The 16,737-nt window shown below is 40.8% G+C and overlaps 1 protein-coding gene across 5 annotated transcripts in view; it reads left to right on the top strand.

Annotated features, from left to right (window-relative positions):
• Tdrd3 (tudor domain containing 3) overlaps nt 1–16,737 on the top strand; it is a 157,614-nt gene that overhangs the window by 68,685 nt on the left and 72,192 nt on the right. For all 5 annotated transcript variants that reach the window (XM_052732616.1, XM_052732615.1, XM_052732619.1 and 2 more), the window contains one exon: nt 12,161–12,321. In XM_052732616.1, coding sequence (XP_052588576.1) covers nt 12,161–12,321 — 161 coding nt within the window. The remainder of the gene's footprint in view (nt 1–12,160; nt 12,322–16,737) is intronic.

Genomic DNA, 16,737 nt, shown 5'->3' with positions numbered 1-16,737 from the left:
TTTAAATTCTTCTCTCACATATTACATCAAGCTGCAGTTTCCCCTCCCTTCCTCCTCTCCTCCCAGTCTCTCCCCTGGACACCCCCTCTCCCCCAGATCTACTCCTCCTGTTTCCTTTCAGAAAAGGGCAGGCCTCCCCGGAATACCAAACAAGGCATATACAGGTATAATAAGACGAGGCACATCCCCTTATATTACGGCTAGATAAGGTAGCACGGTAGGAGGAAAAGGGTCCCAAAAGCAAGCAAAGAGTCAGAGACACCCCTACACCCTCTGTTAGGAGTCCCACAAGAACACCAAGCTACTCAACCATAACTTATATGCACAGTGCCTAGGTCAGTCCCTGCAGGCTTCCTGATTGTTGGTTCAGTCTCTGTGAGCCCCTATGGACCCTGGTTAGTTGATTCTATGGGTATTTTTGTGGTGTCCTTGACCCTTCTGGTTCCTATAATCCTTCTTCCCCCTCTTCTGCAGGATTCCCCAAGCTCTGCCTAATGTTTGACTGTGGGTCTCTGCATCTGCTCCCATCAGCTGCTGTTGGAGGAAGCCTCTCTGATGATGATTATGCTAGGCTCTGCTCTAAAGAATAGCAGAGGAGCTAGATGATTCTTTTCTGTTATTTTTATTGCTTATATTTCCCTTTTCACTAACTGCTTCTGACATGAAATGTAGTTAGTGGATTTTGGTGTAAAATAATATTCTCCAGTTTTCCTTTTATATTGGGAAAGGAATAAAGGTTGGTCAGGGAGGTGAGCAGAAGAAGAAAGGAGAATGAGAGGGAAACGGAAAGTAACCTCGATTTCATGGTTAGCTCCCAAACAGCAGACTGGAGAGCAACTTTCCAGTCTTCTGACCAGCATTAAAAAGAAAATGTATGGTGTATGTCTTAAGAGGCAGGGGAGGCCTGGTTCATATTAGGTGTGGAGGGGGATGATGTAATAGGGACCAGTAACAGATAGGAAGATAGGAGTACAGCCATTGGCCTTACTCAAACCCTATTTCTCTAGATGATTAAATTTTGTGATTTTTGGCAAGTTATTTCATCTTTCTAGAGGTTAATACTCATATCATTAAAATATTATTCCTTTATGCCAAAAAAAGTTACTGCACATGAAATGTTCAACATAGTGCAGTGCACATGGTGACTTTGACATATAATGAGCCATTCAGGATGGTGTGTTTGGCTCAGAAATCTAAAAGTGCATAAATGCTAATTACCTCTGCTCAGTTACTGAGAGCTCCAGGAGAATTCAGTGAAAGACGCAAGCAAGTGGACTCATTTTTATTGTCGGATTGAGCCCTGAACCTCCATGAGCCAGACTAATCTTTGTCATAGGATCAAGGGAGGCCTGAAGCTGCTCTGACTGATTGTACTGAATTTCAAGGCTGGCTGTGATACTCCCATTTCTAAGAGAGAAAGCCATTTGAAGATCGGGGAACATTTTCCCAAGTATTTAGAAGCAAGGGAGGAGTGGCAGCCATCATCTTTGTGGGGACGCCCTTCATTTGCCTTGTGCGATTCTTTTAAAAGCCTCCGCTCAGTGTCCTCCTGCCTCTTTGGAAGTTGTTCCCTAGGCAGAGGCTCATCACGATGTTCTGCAGCTCTTCAGGAAGGTAGACGAGAGGAGTCTGAATTTCATCTCCTGAAAGGCCAAAGCCTGTCGTTGCTGTTCTGATTAGTGAGACTAAGATAACACCATTTTCAAGATTTGGTCATGTCATATTAGAGAGAGAATGGAGAGCTGGTAGATTTGTGATCAGGTAAGAAAGATGGTGGTAGGTCTGTAGTTAGATGACACCTAACTTGTCTACTCTGAATTTACAGTCTCATTCCTAAGATGTCTTGGACTTTCAGAAGGACATTGTCATCTGGATTTTGCAACTGACGTCTTAGTCATTGCTGTTATCACTGATTAATTTGAGAGAAAATAGAATTGCAAACAGTGAATAACTTTACTAGTAATTAATATAGTATTTCCCCTGAGGGTCTTCTCTCTCATTCTCTCTGGGACATTGTTTTGAAATTTCTGTGTACCGTGGCTGGTGTTCGACCCTGACAATAGGTTTCAAGCAGAGGATTGAAAGTGGTGAGAAGGTGGACAGAGATTTTCCTCGAGGCTCTTCCCTGTCAGCCTACACGTCCCGAGAGTTTTTCTCTTTCCTCCTTAGGTCCTAAGTGTTGGAGGCTGAGTGTGTGTGTGTGTGTGTGTGTGTGTGTGTGTGTGTGTGTGTGTGTGTGAGTGTGTGTGTGTGGGGGGGGAGACAGAGAGAGAGGGACAGAGAGAAAGAAAGGGGGTGTATGTTGTATCTCACACAGCTTCTTTGCTGAGCTTTTTGAGGGCAGGCTTTGTGTTTTTTAGGTACTCTGAAGTCTTGGGACAGCTAGTAGTGCAGAAACTGGAGACCATGGGAAATAGTCATAATATAAATGCAGTATAATAATTTAACGTTTTTCTCTGTTTAACTTAAAAAAATTGTTATTTTCATGGCAGTTTGAAACAGGGTCTGAATGGTAATTGTAAGACATAGCTCAGTTTTAGCTTGTCCAGTACAGTTGCTGGAGGACTTCTGCACATTGCTGAGGAAGCCTAACAGGAAATGTGTTAGGTGACACTCTCCTGGAGGGAGGGGACACAAATGTCTGTTCAGTGCAGCTAGGGAGCCAACAACCAGCTGAAGCAATGATTACATCAAATGTCCAATTTGATGAACCAAGGAGTTTCTTGGAGTTACTTACAGAGGTATCAGAAAGGGATTGGCTGCAGGAGCAGCTGTGGACTCAAAGGAAGCAGCATCATAAAAATCTCCACCCCAGCAGGGGTAAGGATGCTCTCTGCCTGGCCTGCGGTGGCTCCGTAGGTTGGAGAATCTTTCCTAGCATCTGGACTCATCATTCAGGAAGACTCATGAAGGCCACTCCGCCCTCCAGCAGAGTTTCCTGCCTCCATAGCCTTGGGGAGGGGCCTCATCAACCTTAGGTTTCAGATCTGAAGGGCTTGTAAGGGGGGTTTACTCTGAGTCTTCTGAGTCTTTCTCCAGGATGGAATGTTTCAACTTGGAGGAAATTGCCACACAGCCGTTAGGTTCTGGAGTTATTTATTTTTTTTAATTGTAAGTCCTCTTACTGACCGACCGTCGCATATGACTTTTTAAAATGTGAAACTGATGTAAGGCTTCAGTTTTGCAAACTGAAGTGACTGGCTCAGAACCTCAGCAATACCAACCTGAGCCACAAGATGGCAGCCTTGCCTTAAAATTCAGAGGGAACCAGCATCATTCTCAGTTTAGAGGGTGAATGTTTTTAAGAAGAAAAAAACTGGGAAAAGGTTCAGGTTTCAATCTAAAGTTGTTATATATCTATCTTAATTTAGTCTGCAGTAAAGGACAGTTTATTAGTGTCTCATTTAGTGGTTGAGTTGTTAAAATTTAGCATGTACTTGTATTTTTCAGAAAAATGAATAAAATTAGGAATTTGTGTTTTATTTACTGGGGCTTAATAATAAAACTTCTCAGTATTTAAATCTCTACCCTTCTAAATGTCTTAAACAGATAGATTCTGAAAACTAAAGCAACAAGAGAACTTTGAAAAGTATGTTCTGTCAGGAGCACACTCTAGGCAGTGAAGGCTAGACCCGAGACTGGATGTCTCATGGGGGACGTGTGACCCGGAATGTGTTTGCTCCGTGTGCTTCCCTCCCGTGTCCTTTTGCTAACTACTCAAAGCAGTCAGGGGCAGTTTGTCTGCTGTGCTGTTGTTTTTATTTATAACTGTTGCTTTTGTTGTTCAGGAATCTCAAGTTTGGGAAACTACTCAAGACATTTTTTTAAGGCTCTAAATTCCTAAAGGATAGGCTCTTTACAGTCCTGCAGTAAGTATACCGCCACACTGCTAATCTCTACATTTTCCTGTGTTGTTATCGTTGACACCATTATGATTTTCACCTCGGTGGTCTTGTTGTATGTGCACATCAGTTGGAGATCTGAAAGGATTCCAGGCAGCTCTACACTGTTTCTTTCCATCCCCGATGCTTTTGGGCCCACCTCCTCCATCAAGTCTTGTTTAGAGCTTGTGTTTAGTAAAACCTTCTTCTGGTCTCTTTTTGGTGATTTGTTTGAGAAATCGCCTCGGACTAATGTTAAATGATTGGACTTTATCATCTGTACAGTCTTTGGAAAAACGCTAAGGCAGAAATGCCCACCATGAATTCGGCTTCTGTTTCTGGGCACCCAGATGTCCTGCAGTTGTAGACACTGCTGTTCAGTCTGCAGTTTCCAACTCCAGTGTACCTTCTCTTCCAATCTTCTGACACCTTCTGAGTGCAATTCGTTTTTAAAGAAGAGTATTCTCAGTGCTCTGTGTACCCACGTCTGCTTTTAATGGGACTTGTGGAAGGCACAATGGAAGACACACTTTGTGGGGTGAGACAGCCCCACGTTTGCGTTCTGTTTCTGCATCACGGTCCCTGATGACCTCTGCCAAGTATTTCTTTCCCTCCGCTGTCAGGTTTATTTACACGAGGATCCGTGACTGATCCTCATTTACCGTGTAATTCCACAGGTGAATCAACAGTGTCTGTCAAGCTCCAGCCTTGTCTTCTGGTGTATTGGTTGCATGTGAAATAAATTACAGCAGAGCACTGGAAAATCATTTTTGCTTCTTTTATTCTTTCCTATTTTTTGAGATAAGCCAGACTATTTTGGAACTTGCTGTGTAGCTCAGGGTGCACCAAAATTTGTGACCCCCGGGCCTTCCGCTTGCAGGCGCAGGATTACAAGTGTGCATTGCTGCTTTCTCTGCAGGAGTATGTATCTTTTTGTTGTTGTTGTTGTTGTTTTGTTTTGTTTTATTTTTCGAGACAGGGTTTCTCTGTGTAGCTTTGGTGCCTGTCCTGGATCTCGCTCTGTAGACCAGGCTGGCCTCGAACTCACAGAGATCCACCTGCCTCTGCCTCCCAAGTGCTGGGATTAAAGGTGTACACCACCACTGCCCGGCCAGGAGTGTTTATCTTCTTTTATGTTGCTGGGGTGTTAAACTGCAGGTATGTCTGTTCACACATGTGTGCCTAGTGCCTGTGGAGGCCAGAAGAGGGCAGAGATCTCTTGGAATGGAAGTGACAGATGGTTGTTGGTTGTTAGCTAAGTGCTGAGTGGCCAGTGCTCTTAACTTCGGAGCCATCTCCCCAGCCCCCAGAAATGTTTTGTTTTATTCAAACAGGTAAATAAATATTACATTTATTCTTTTCCTGAGAGAGAGAGGAGAGAGAGGGAATATGAGTATGTGTGTATGTCTTGGTGAGTGTATGGAGGTCAGAGGACAACTTTTGGGAGTTGTCTCTCTTTCCACCATGTGGGCCCTGAGACTTGAACTCAGGTCATCATGCTTTGTGAAAAGCACCAAGCCATCTCACTGACCCTATAGCAGTTTTGAGTGTACATTTGTGCCAAGTGAAAGAGACAAAGAACTCCATAAAACAGGTTTTGTTAGAAGTACGTACAGGAAGAAGAACTCGGACAGGAGACTAGCTTTCCTCTCTGGACTGTTGGCTTTTAGAGATAGGAGTTTCAGTTACGGAATAGTGAGCGGGTCTGCACGGTGGAGGCCTGTTTGAAACTTAAGACTGCACTGTGTATGTGCTGGAGCGCTGGCTTACCACTCACCACTCTGCTGCATTTGCAGGGGACTGGTGTTGGCTTCCCAGCACCCATGTGGCAGGTGATTTACAACCACCTGTAAGTACAGGTCGCCAGAGCTGATGCCCTCTTTGGCCTCTCTGGGCACCTGCATATGTATGCACATGCATGTAAACAAACGTGTACACATAAGTAAAAATAAATCTTTGGAAAAAACCCTCAGAGTGTGCATACTCTGTACACACATCTTCCTGATGTAAGATTTTTAAATATACACATATATTGTGAATGTATATGTAGTATATGTGTGTACATTTAGTAGATATACATAAAACAACACACACCATATTCAATATTATTTCTATTTGAAAACAACATGCCATTTTTATAATATGAATTAAATGAAATGGGGCCTAATCAAACTTTTTGGCTGGTAATTATGTCTGGAAGATGTATGTATTTGGTATTTGTGATTACTAGAACCTGAATTCTCTCACTGAGTTTGAGGAGTGTTTTTATTCTAAGATAACTTGTTTAGAGAGGAGAAAGAAAACATGGCATATCTTTTCCATGGTGTACAGAGTCGTGCACTTGTCTCAGCTCTTCTTAGTGTAGAGTAGAAGAATCATATGTTGCAGGGGAACAGCAAGAAGACCGAGTTTCTGAGGCACAGCTGTAGTAGCACTAGGCTGTGTCCAGAGTGAGTGACGTCATTTGACCAAAGCACAGAACGAGGTGCTTGCCCTGTGCTGGGACCAGTGTGTTCTAGCTCATGCATGCCGGCTCATAGCACATCTCTTCTTGCCCTGTGCTGGGACCAGTGTGTTCTAGCTCATGCATGCCAGCTGATAGCACATTTCTTCTTGCCCTGTGCTGGGACCAGTGTGTTCTAGCTCATGCATGCCGGCTGATAGCACATCTCTTCTTGGCACAGAGTGTAGCTGGATTTTGTTGGTTGTTGAGATTGGCGAGGGAAATTGTCAAATGGTGTAAACTGTGGTTTTTCCATTATTCTCCCTCTTAGAAATGATTTTACTAACACTTCTGGTTTCAAACTCACTCTGTGGTTTGACTTTGGGTGTGTTCATGCTATGTAGGTTGTACATCTAGCTTTTCAATTCTGAAATTTTACTGACCAAACCAATATATTGATTTTAAACCATAAATTATTTAAAATATTGATATATGTACATACATATATATGTTTGATGTATGTACATATAGGTATGCTTTGAAGCTTAATATTAAAGTAGGTGCCTCTGAAGCCTCTTCTGATGCAGACACTAGAGTGTCGGAATGATTCTGCTCAGGTGTTGTGGCCCCCACCCTTTCCTACACTAAGAAACAATTGCTGTAAATTTTTAGTTTGTTCATTGATTTTAAGTACATTTTGATTACATATGCAATAATAAATATGCATCATTTCCTTTGATGGCTATTTAATTATTTTTTAATTTGTTTTGAAAATGGATACTATTTCTAAGAACAAACATATAAGAGAAGAACTGAGGAACTGAATTAGTGCATGATAGAGTTAAGCCAGTGTTCATGTTTATAAGATGATGCCAAATTATTTTACAAAGAGTTGCATCATTTTTATTGCTTTCACTAGAGTATACAAGATCTATTTGAAAGATGCCTTTATGACACTTGAAATTACCATTTTTTCTAAACTTGTGGTTGTAAAATACAATATTCTTCCTTAGGTTACTATTTTTTTTCTTCCAATAAATTTTAGAATCAAATTATTAAATCTCTTAAAGTGTGCTGGAATTTTTACTGAAACTGCAGATCAGCTCAAAGACAGTTGACATCTTTATAGGCTATGATGTGATGCCACCAATAAAATGCTAGTAAACTGCCTGTCTGAAGAGAGTAAAGAGGCTCATTGTATAGCATCCCTACTCTCTGTAGTTTAATAACTTCATGCTAAACTAGAGTGTGAAACCAACGAACCTGGAATTAGGAAGAAATGCACAGAATAAATTCCTGTGGACTAGCATGAGATGGTTGGTTTCATGACTTTCAGGTGCACATGTAAACACACAAACACTCTCATACACATACGTGTAATTTTAAATTTAGGTTCTATAGCTGAGAGAAAATGTGGTATATTTCTTTATGCGTCTGGCTTGCCTTGATTAACATAATGATTTCCAGTTGCATTTGTTTTCTGTAAATACCATGATTTCACTTCCTTTATAGCTGCATGAAATTCCATTGTTTTGTATACTACATTTTCTTTATCTGTTTGTTTATTGATGGGTGTTGTAGAACATTATTTTAAAGTATGTTACTTTTGTTTATGTTGCATTTGTTTAACTCTGTGAAGCTGTGTTACTGTGCCTGTCTAAAACATTGATGGTCTAATAAAGAACTGAACAGCCAATAATGAGGCAGGAGAAAGGATAGACAGGGCTGGCAGGCAGAGAGGATAGATAGAAGGAGAAATCTGGGAGGAGAAGAGAAGTAGCCAGAGTAGGAGGAGGACATCAGGGGCCAGCCTCCCAGCTACACAGCCAGCCATGGAGTAAGAGTGAAAGTAAGATTACAGAAATAAGAAAAGGAAGAAGTTCAGAGGCAAAAGGTAGATGGAATAAGTTAAGAAAAGCTGGCTAGAAATAAGCCAAGCTAAGGCTGGGCATTCATCATTAAGAATAAGCCTCCCTGAGTGATTTAGTTGGGAGCTGGGTGGCGGGCCCCCAAAAGACCAAAGACCAAATGAAAACAGATGGGTAACCAGGCCACTTGTTCCCTACCTGTTGTCAATAGTACAGCTGTACACATGTTTGAGCAAGCATCCCTGTGCTGTGCTGACTTAGGACGTACACCCCAGAGCAGAGTAGCAGTGTCACGTGGTGGTTCTGTTTGGAGTGTTGAGGATCCTCCATACTGATTGCCGGGGCGGTTGCTCGAGTTTACAAGCCCACCAGCACCGAGTCATTAGGCGTTCTTTCCCCTTTGCCCACACCAGCATTTGTTGAATTTGATTTCTTGATAATAACCAGTATAGCTGGGGTGAGATGGACTCTCAAAGTAGTTTTACTTTGCTTTCCTCTGATGACTTAGTCCTTCGGGATACTTAAAAAATATTTATTGGTCATTTGTGGGTTTTTTTCTTTCCCTCGTAGCTAATGATGTTAAACATTTTTATCAAGTATTGATTGGCCATTTGTATCTTTCCTTTGAGAGCTGTCTGTTTAGTTCATTAGCCCATTTGTTTATGATTTTGGGAGGTTTGCTTTTGACAGTTCTATAAATGTGTATGTGGATGTAATGACATGTCTGGTGTTTAGTTGACAGTTTTGATTAGCTCTTCACTCTGATGATGGTTTCTTTTGTTTTGAAGAAGCTCCTTAATTTCATGCCGTCTACTCTTGGGATTGTCAACTCTTGGGATTGTTTTCCGGTGCTATTGGAGTCCTCTTCAGAAAGTCCTTGCCTATTGCTGGACTTTGACTTCTTCCACCCACGTTCTTTTTTCTAGCAGTTTCGGTGTTTTATGTTAAGGTTTTTGATCCATTTTCATTGATTTTTATGCAGAGCGATGGATCTGGTTTTGTCTTTTACATGTGGAAAACCAGTTTCCCACCACCTTTTGTTTTCGAGCTTGTCATTTCCCTCGTATGTGTCTTGACAGTTTGTAGAAACCATTAGGTATTTGCAGCCCGTGGGCTCGTTTCTGGGTCCTTTATTCTATTCCACTGGTTTATGTGTCTCCTTGTGCCCTTACTGTACTGTGTTGCTGTTTTGTTTTTCCTGTGGCTGTATAATATAATTTAGGATTGAACACTGGAATACCTCCAGTATGTTGTAGAGAGTTTATCTATCTGTTTATGTAGATTTGGGGTCCTATATGTCTCTAATTTTATTGAATAGATTCTTTATACCTTTAATGTTTGCTTATCTTAACTTTATCTGTTGTGTTCTTAGGTTTGATTTCTTGATCATATCCTAGGTTTGTGTGTGTGTGTGTGTTTTTTTTTTTAATCCTGCCCATGTCCATCTCTCTATCTTGTCTGTATCTGTCTGTCCATCTATGTATGTATCTATGTATCTGTATATCTATGTATCCATGTATGTATGTATGTATGTATGTATGTATGTATGTATGTATCTATCAATCATCTATTTTTCTGACTGATATTACTACATTCATGTACCTCCCCCCCCATGTGTGTACCCCGGCATACATGTAGAGGCCAGAGAACACTTTCAGAAACTAGTTCTCTCCTTTCATTATATAGGTCCCCTAGGATCAAACTCAGGTTCTCAGGCTTGGCAGCAAGCTCCTTTCCATCTCATCCTTTCCATTTCTGTATTTTTAATTTGATTCATTTTTTTCATGCCCTATATTTCTTTTCTTTTTTTTTAAGATCTCAATTTGCTTAGTAAATTTTTTATTTTTGTTGCTGACTTTTTTCTCCCACATTACTGATTTTTCTCATCTATTTTGCTGGCTTTTTCTACCTGTTACTGAGTTTATTTCCTGTCTTCTGGTGTAAATTCATTTACTTGTCTGTGTCTTCTTTCAGGTCTTTAATCATTTTCCCCAGAAAACTTGATCTAGCATTTTAGCTCTGTTCTCATCTTTGAGTTCAGTGGTTAAAGAATTACCGTCATTGAGGGATTCATGTTGCCCTGCTTGTGTGTGTGTGTGTGTGTGTGTGTGTGTGTGTGTGTGTGTGCGTGCGCGTGCGCGTGCGTGTGTGCGCACGCGCGCATGTGTGCACTCATGCATTGTGTATGTGGAGACCAAAGGTGGGCATTGGGTGTCCTCCTCTTCTCTCCATCTTAGTGTCTGAGACAGGACATGATGGTTAGTGTTAATTGTCACCTTGGCAGAATCTAGAATTACCCGGAAGACAGGCTTGTGGGCATCCTGTGGGAGTTTATCTTGACTGTGTTCATTGAGGTGGGACCTGCCCACTGTAGATGGCATCTTTCCCTGACTGGGATCCTGAGCTGAATACATAAGAGAAAGCATGCTGAGCACATTCATTCATTCCCTTTTGCTTCTAGGCTGTGGCTGTCCTGTTCAGTCTCCTGCTGATTCCCACACCATGGTCTCAAGTCAGAGTAGATTGTCTCCTTTAAGTTGCTTTTGTATGTGTGTATGTATGTATGTATATATATATAATATATATATATATACACACACACACACACATATATATATATACATACATACATACATATATGGTGTGTGTGTGTCTGTGTGTGTGTCTATGTCTGTCTGTCTGTGTGTCTGTCTGTGTGTCTGTGTGTCTGTCTCTTCCTGACCCCCAGCTGCTTTTGTAAGCGCCTTCTGTTCCCCTCTCCAGCCAGGGCAGCGCACTACCGCTGCGCTCTGCCTTTCTTCTCTGGGTGCATTTGCCCTTTTTACTTCTGCTCTTTCCTGGGATTCTGTCATGTCCTTGTGGATTTCTGAAGCTTCCCCTCCTTCTTGTAATAACACCCATTTATTTTAACTCTTTCTTTACTGCCTCTCTCAGAAGCCCCCTCTAGTCCACCATCTTGCCCAGAAATAGTATTCACCGTTCATATCTGAAACTTGGTGGAAGCTTAGATAGACTACAAAAAACGGAATGTATAACATCATTGCTCCTGGTCAGTGTTGACGTAGATTTTTCAATTTGGAGACTTGCTTGCTTGGGAAATAATGTATAAATGTTTTTTCATTTCTTTTCTGAAAATATGTATTAATTTTTTTTGTGCATAGAAAGATTTATTTGAAAAACTTTAATTTTAAAATAAACTTTCTTCCTAAACTATGATGCTAACTTAAAGATCTATTTTACTATGTAGAAATTATCATTTCTGTTAAATTTATTTTTCTACATGTAAGCAAATTTAACTGTCTCCCTCTAGTTTTGCTACCAGCATTTTGTTAGGTAAACTTTTAGTTTTATAGCTAGTTAGACTATTGATTTACGTACTTTGATTGAAAGTTTGCAGGAGAGAACACTTCTCTCCCTGTCAACAGGTCCATAGCATCAGATTTAATATTACTTTAAAAAGGAAGTGTGGAAATAAGTGTAACACACTCCTTGAACTTTGTGTATCTTCCACTTTGGAGCATTGTGTGTTGTACACCAGAAGAGGGCGCTGTAACGTGGATGAGCCTTTGAGCTGCTGCTGTGCGTTGATGAAGGCCCTTACAGGAATGTCAAGTTGTTTGTCTCCTGAGTGCCTGTTCTCGTGAAAGGGAGGAGGCAAGATTTATGTGAACTATTTAGAGCGCATAAGACTAAAAGCATGACCTAATGCACCTTTTATTAAAACACTGAGCTGTTCGCTTGGTGCCTTCACGCCTTGGAACCATCTGAAAGGGGATTTAACAAATTGTTCTTCTGCAGTCCTCCCTCTTGAAATTTCACCTCTGTGAATTAAAAAATAATTTCAGTTTTGACTTTAATTGACATTATCTTTATAAGTCATAATAAGTAACCATTAAAGAAGAGAATAATTGTATAATTGAAAGTATAACAATGACTAAGAGTGACCTTGGTTCCCTCGTGTTCGACAGCTTGAAGGTCCGTGTGTTTTACAAATCCAGAAAGTCCGCAATGTCGCTGCACCAAAGGATAACGAGGAGTCGCAGGCTGCGCCAAGGATGCTTCGTTTGCAGATGACTGATGGGCATACCAGTTGTACGGCAGTAGAGTTCAGCTATATTTCAAAGATCAGGTGATTCATAGAACTTGTTACAGAGAATTTGCAGGTGCTTTTCAAAAAAGTGAATGCTGTACTTTTTACAAGAAATACCTGGGGTTTTCATGTCTGTTTTGTCTATCTAGAAGGCAGGGATAAAGTTAGTCACTCTTTTCTGTGTAAAGTATAAAACAAGTTGAAGATACACATGTATGCGTTTTTTAAAGAAATTTTAGGTCACTCATTGTTTAGAACAGAATAGAATTTCTTTAAATACGTTATTATTTTTTTTTTCCTGACAGGTTAACAGCTGACTATACATATTAGTGTGTTATTATGCTATTTAAGATTCTAGCCAAGTTCGAAGGCTAATGTATTTTCTAAGGGGATAATTAAAGCTAAGGAGGTTTGTGGCTCCTTACTACTTCATAAAAAAGAATTCATTAAGGAACAACTTCCAAATTTTTACTTTGTTTAAAAATATTTTTATTAAATATTTGAGCATTTAATACACTGTATTTTGATCATTTTCACCCCTCCCTCAGCTCCTCCCAGACCCACCACCACTCCCTACCCACCCAGCTTTTTTTTTTTTAAATACTCATGGAGTTCAGTATCTGCTGCCCATATACGTTGGGTTTGGAACCATCCACTCCAGCTTGGTTGACCTACCAGGGGCCACACACTTAAAGGAACTCTCTTCCCTGCAGCAGCCATCAACCATCTCCCCTCTCCATGCTGGGATTTAATTAATTTATTGGTGGTCTCACTTGAGCGTGTGTGAGTCCTGGGCACGTTGTCACAGCCTCAGGGACTTCGTATGTGCCACTGCCCCCGCTGTGTTCAGGGAGCACTGTTGTGTGTGGTCATCCACCTGGCCCGCAGGACTCTTCCACCTCCCTTGTCATAGATGATTCCTGAGACTTGGAAGGAGGAGGAGGTATGATAGAAATGTCACATGTCGGGATGAGGACCCCATAGTCCTCTATTCTTTACACCCGTCCAGTTATGGGTCTCTGTTAATTGCCATCTCCTGCAAGAAGCAGCTTCTGTGATGAGGGTTGAGAGATGCACTAATGTATGATAAGTCATCAGGAGTGTTTAATACTAGGTCATTTTAAATAGTAGTGGCTTTTTCCATAGGCTCTATGAGCTGTCTAGCCACAGGGCTTGGCCCCGATAATAGAGTCAGGTCGGGTTCCATCCTGTGGTGGGCAGCTTTAAATCCACTTATAAAGTGGTTAGTTCATCCATGGCATTGATGCCACTATTGGACCAGTGGGCATGTTTTACCAGGTTGGTCATTATTGCACGTTATGACTGTGTATCAGTGGCTACAAGGCAGGATAAGACTAATGAGTATTTTTCCCCCTTCTGGTACTATGCCTAGCACCTCACAGCACTAAGAAAGCTAGCCAGTAGGAATTACAGGCATTAAAGGAACAACTACTCAAATGTAGAAAGATGAGAACGTGTTTCTGTCAAGGCAGTTTGAACTCTGCTTTGTGAAGGAAGAACTTTTCTTGGACATTTGCAAACTTTCGTATTTTTCTTGAGTCATTGGATATGGGCATGTTTGCTGCTTTGGGTCCTCTGAGCTCTTTTACGTAAATTCTTAAAGAATACTTTTTTCCCTAAGCATGCCTGTAGTCTTTACCACACACTGTATTCCGTTCTCATTGGTGGGGAGTCCAAAGATAAAGTCAAATTTTTCTTCCTAGTAGCTGATACAATAACAATATAGGCATGTAGACATGTAATTCATTTCCTGGAGCCCAGAGAATTGCTGCAACTTGGAGCCAGGAGTTTAATTTGAAATATGAATGGTTTTGAGAGAGGTGAATTGTTGCTGCTCTGGTTGGTGGCATGAACTTGGGAGAGTTGGGGGCCCCAAAACGAAGTGGACTAAAGTCTTCTGCAGTGACCAGCTTTATTCAGAGCATCAAATAGTTTCTATTCTGAGGGTTAGGCAAGGTCACATGACTTTAGGCTGTGTATTGTCACTAGGACAACTGGTGCTTGGAAACATTTTTGAATATCCAAAGTAAGATGATCACTGGGCGTGGTGCTGTAGGATTTTAATCCCTGCACTTGGGAGGCAGAGGCAGGTGGATTTCTGTGAGTTCAAGGCCAGCCTGGTCCATAGAGTGAGTTCCAGGACAACCAGGCTGCTTCACAGAAACCCTGTCTTCAAAAACCAAAAACCAAAAGCAAACAAACAAACAAGAAAAACCAACTGAAGATGACAGGTAATCTAAAGTAAACCCACTCCTGTGGTTACACCTGGGAGGGGCACGAAAGCATATTCCAAGAACATCCCGTGTTATGGGGGAACAGAAGTTAGAAGACTCTTATCTTATTCATTGAGTTTTCTCACAAGCTCTCCCAGTCTCCTCACACGGCTTCATTCGTGGGCCCTGTTCCAACAGTGAATGGCACATGTTGATATACAAGGGAGCAGTTCTCTGCTGTAGAGCGTAGGTGATTTGGAGAAGGTGGAGTGAGGTTCAGCATGTAGTCTTCAACAGTATTGTTTTCCTTTGTTTCTGCCTCCGGTAAAGGAGGGACCCTCCTAAGATGATAAATGAATAAATGTTTATCAAAAGTGTTGATTTCTTATACGAGGGGAGGCTTAGCTATCTTGTGATTGCATTGCCTTCTTTTTGAAGAGGAGAGGGATCCCTGTTTCTGTGGAAAAAGTCTTTCCTCCCTTGACAACTGCAGTCCAGGCTCTTCCAGGGCTCAGGGCTGCCACAGAAGGCCAACTTGCTCTGGAATGCACATTTTCTGCTTTCGCTACTGTAACATTTCTCTGCCCAGCGCCACCTGCTGTTTTTTCTATTGAATTTATTATGGTTTAACAACTAAAACTTTTATATGCTTATTCACTCATTATTAAAGCAGCCTGTTTTCCTTTGCTATACAAAAATGACAGCATGCAAAACTCTTCTTTCATGGGGATAGTTTAGAAGAGTTTTAATGTTTGTTAATGGTTACCATAGAAGGAAGGTGAATAACTCTAGATAGCCCAGATGCAGGGCCGGGCTGGGCTGCCTCAGTGGGCTGTGTGTTTCTCCAGGCTTTTCTAGTCGTCCACCTCCTGTACAGCCCTCCATGGTCTCGGGTTTTGTTGAGAAAGGGTAAAGATGTGCCAAAGAAGTAGCCATTAACCCAACTGTGCTGTCTACAAAAGAGTTAATTATGACACTGAAGTCAACGAAGTAGAAAGTACAATGTAATTTTAGTTCTGATTTTAATTTGTTGCAATAAAATTATAATTTAATTTAGTGGGATTCTCTTTTTTTTGTGAAATTTTAAGTCCATTCTCAAATTATTTGACAATTAAGGAAAGTTTGGGGAGGGCATAGGCACTTAACAAAAAGTTAGTCATCTGCTTCTAGAGTTTCTGTTATTTTTGATATTTATTTGATATTTGTTTTTATGTTTCATTTATGCAATTCGTTCCCCGCATTCATAATTTCATGTGCTGGTATATTCCCATTCATTTCTGGCTTTACTAATTTGTAAGAAATTGTTGGCTAAAAGTTCTTTTCAAGAAAACACATAGATCAGTGGTATAATTAGTGTGTTCTTTGGCCATAAAAGGTCATGGTCCATAGTGCCTGTCACTTTGATTCATTTCAGAAATGAGGAAATGATGAACTGCAGAGTTATTCAGTCTGGATTTGCTGGTTGCCTGGAATCGGTTAGCAACAATTAGTAGTATAATTGTGTTGCTCATATTTTCTGCTGATCTTGAAGATGGGCCATTGTTCTCAGAGACTGCACTTTTGACCACAGAGCTCCATAAGGTTGAGGTTAGGCAAGACTGTTTGTGACTGGTTTTTCTGTCCGTTTTGAATTATGACTAGGAATGTTAAACTTGTGAGCCTCAGAACAATTTTAATGGCTTTATTGAGATAGAATTGATCATATGCAATGGTACACATATTAGACATACCTGATAAAACGAACAGTGTGTAATCTGTCTTTTTCTGTGTGGGTTGTTTGAAGCTTGAGAAACAGGCATATTACTTCTGTTCACTAATAATTTTTATTAGCTATCCTTTAAAAGGCTGTGGTATTAACATTCACTGATTTGATGTTGCATATTATCAGCGTGTGATGAATTTCACAAGCCTTTAAAATGTGAATAATGAAGCCATTGCAGAATAATTTTCTAATTCATCCCAAGTGTTTCACGGCATACTATTTTAGGAGTCCTATTTGGAGAGCTTTCTCCCTTGCTGTAGAAAGAGATGGAGTGTGATTTATATCTGTGCTTTTACTTTAGAACACACCTATGTGATAAAGTGGATTTCATCCTGTGTTTCCTTTAACAAAGTTGCTGGGAAGATAAACATCTTGTTTCTAGTTTTTGTGCAAGTATTTGTGATGTAATGTTTACCCAAAATAGAATTAACACTGGCCTTTTGTAGAAAAGTCTTGTTG

This window comes from Peromyscus californicus, unplaced genomic scaffold, assembly GCF_007827085.1.
Source record: "Peromyscus californicus insignis strain IS unplaced genomic scaffold, ASM782708v3 Scaffold_12__1_contigs__length_115047231, whole genome shotgun sequence".
In the NCBI taxonomy this organism is placed as follows: Eukaryota; Metazoa; Chordata; class Mammalia; order Rodentia; family Cricetidae; genus Peromyscus; species Peromyscus californicus.
This window is presented reverse-complemented; position numbering and strand designations above follow the sequence as displayed.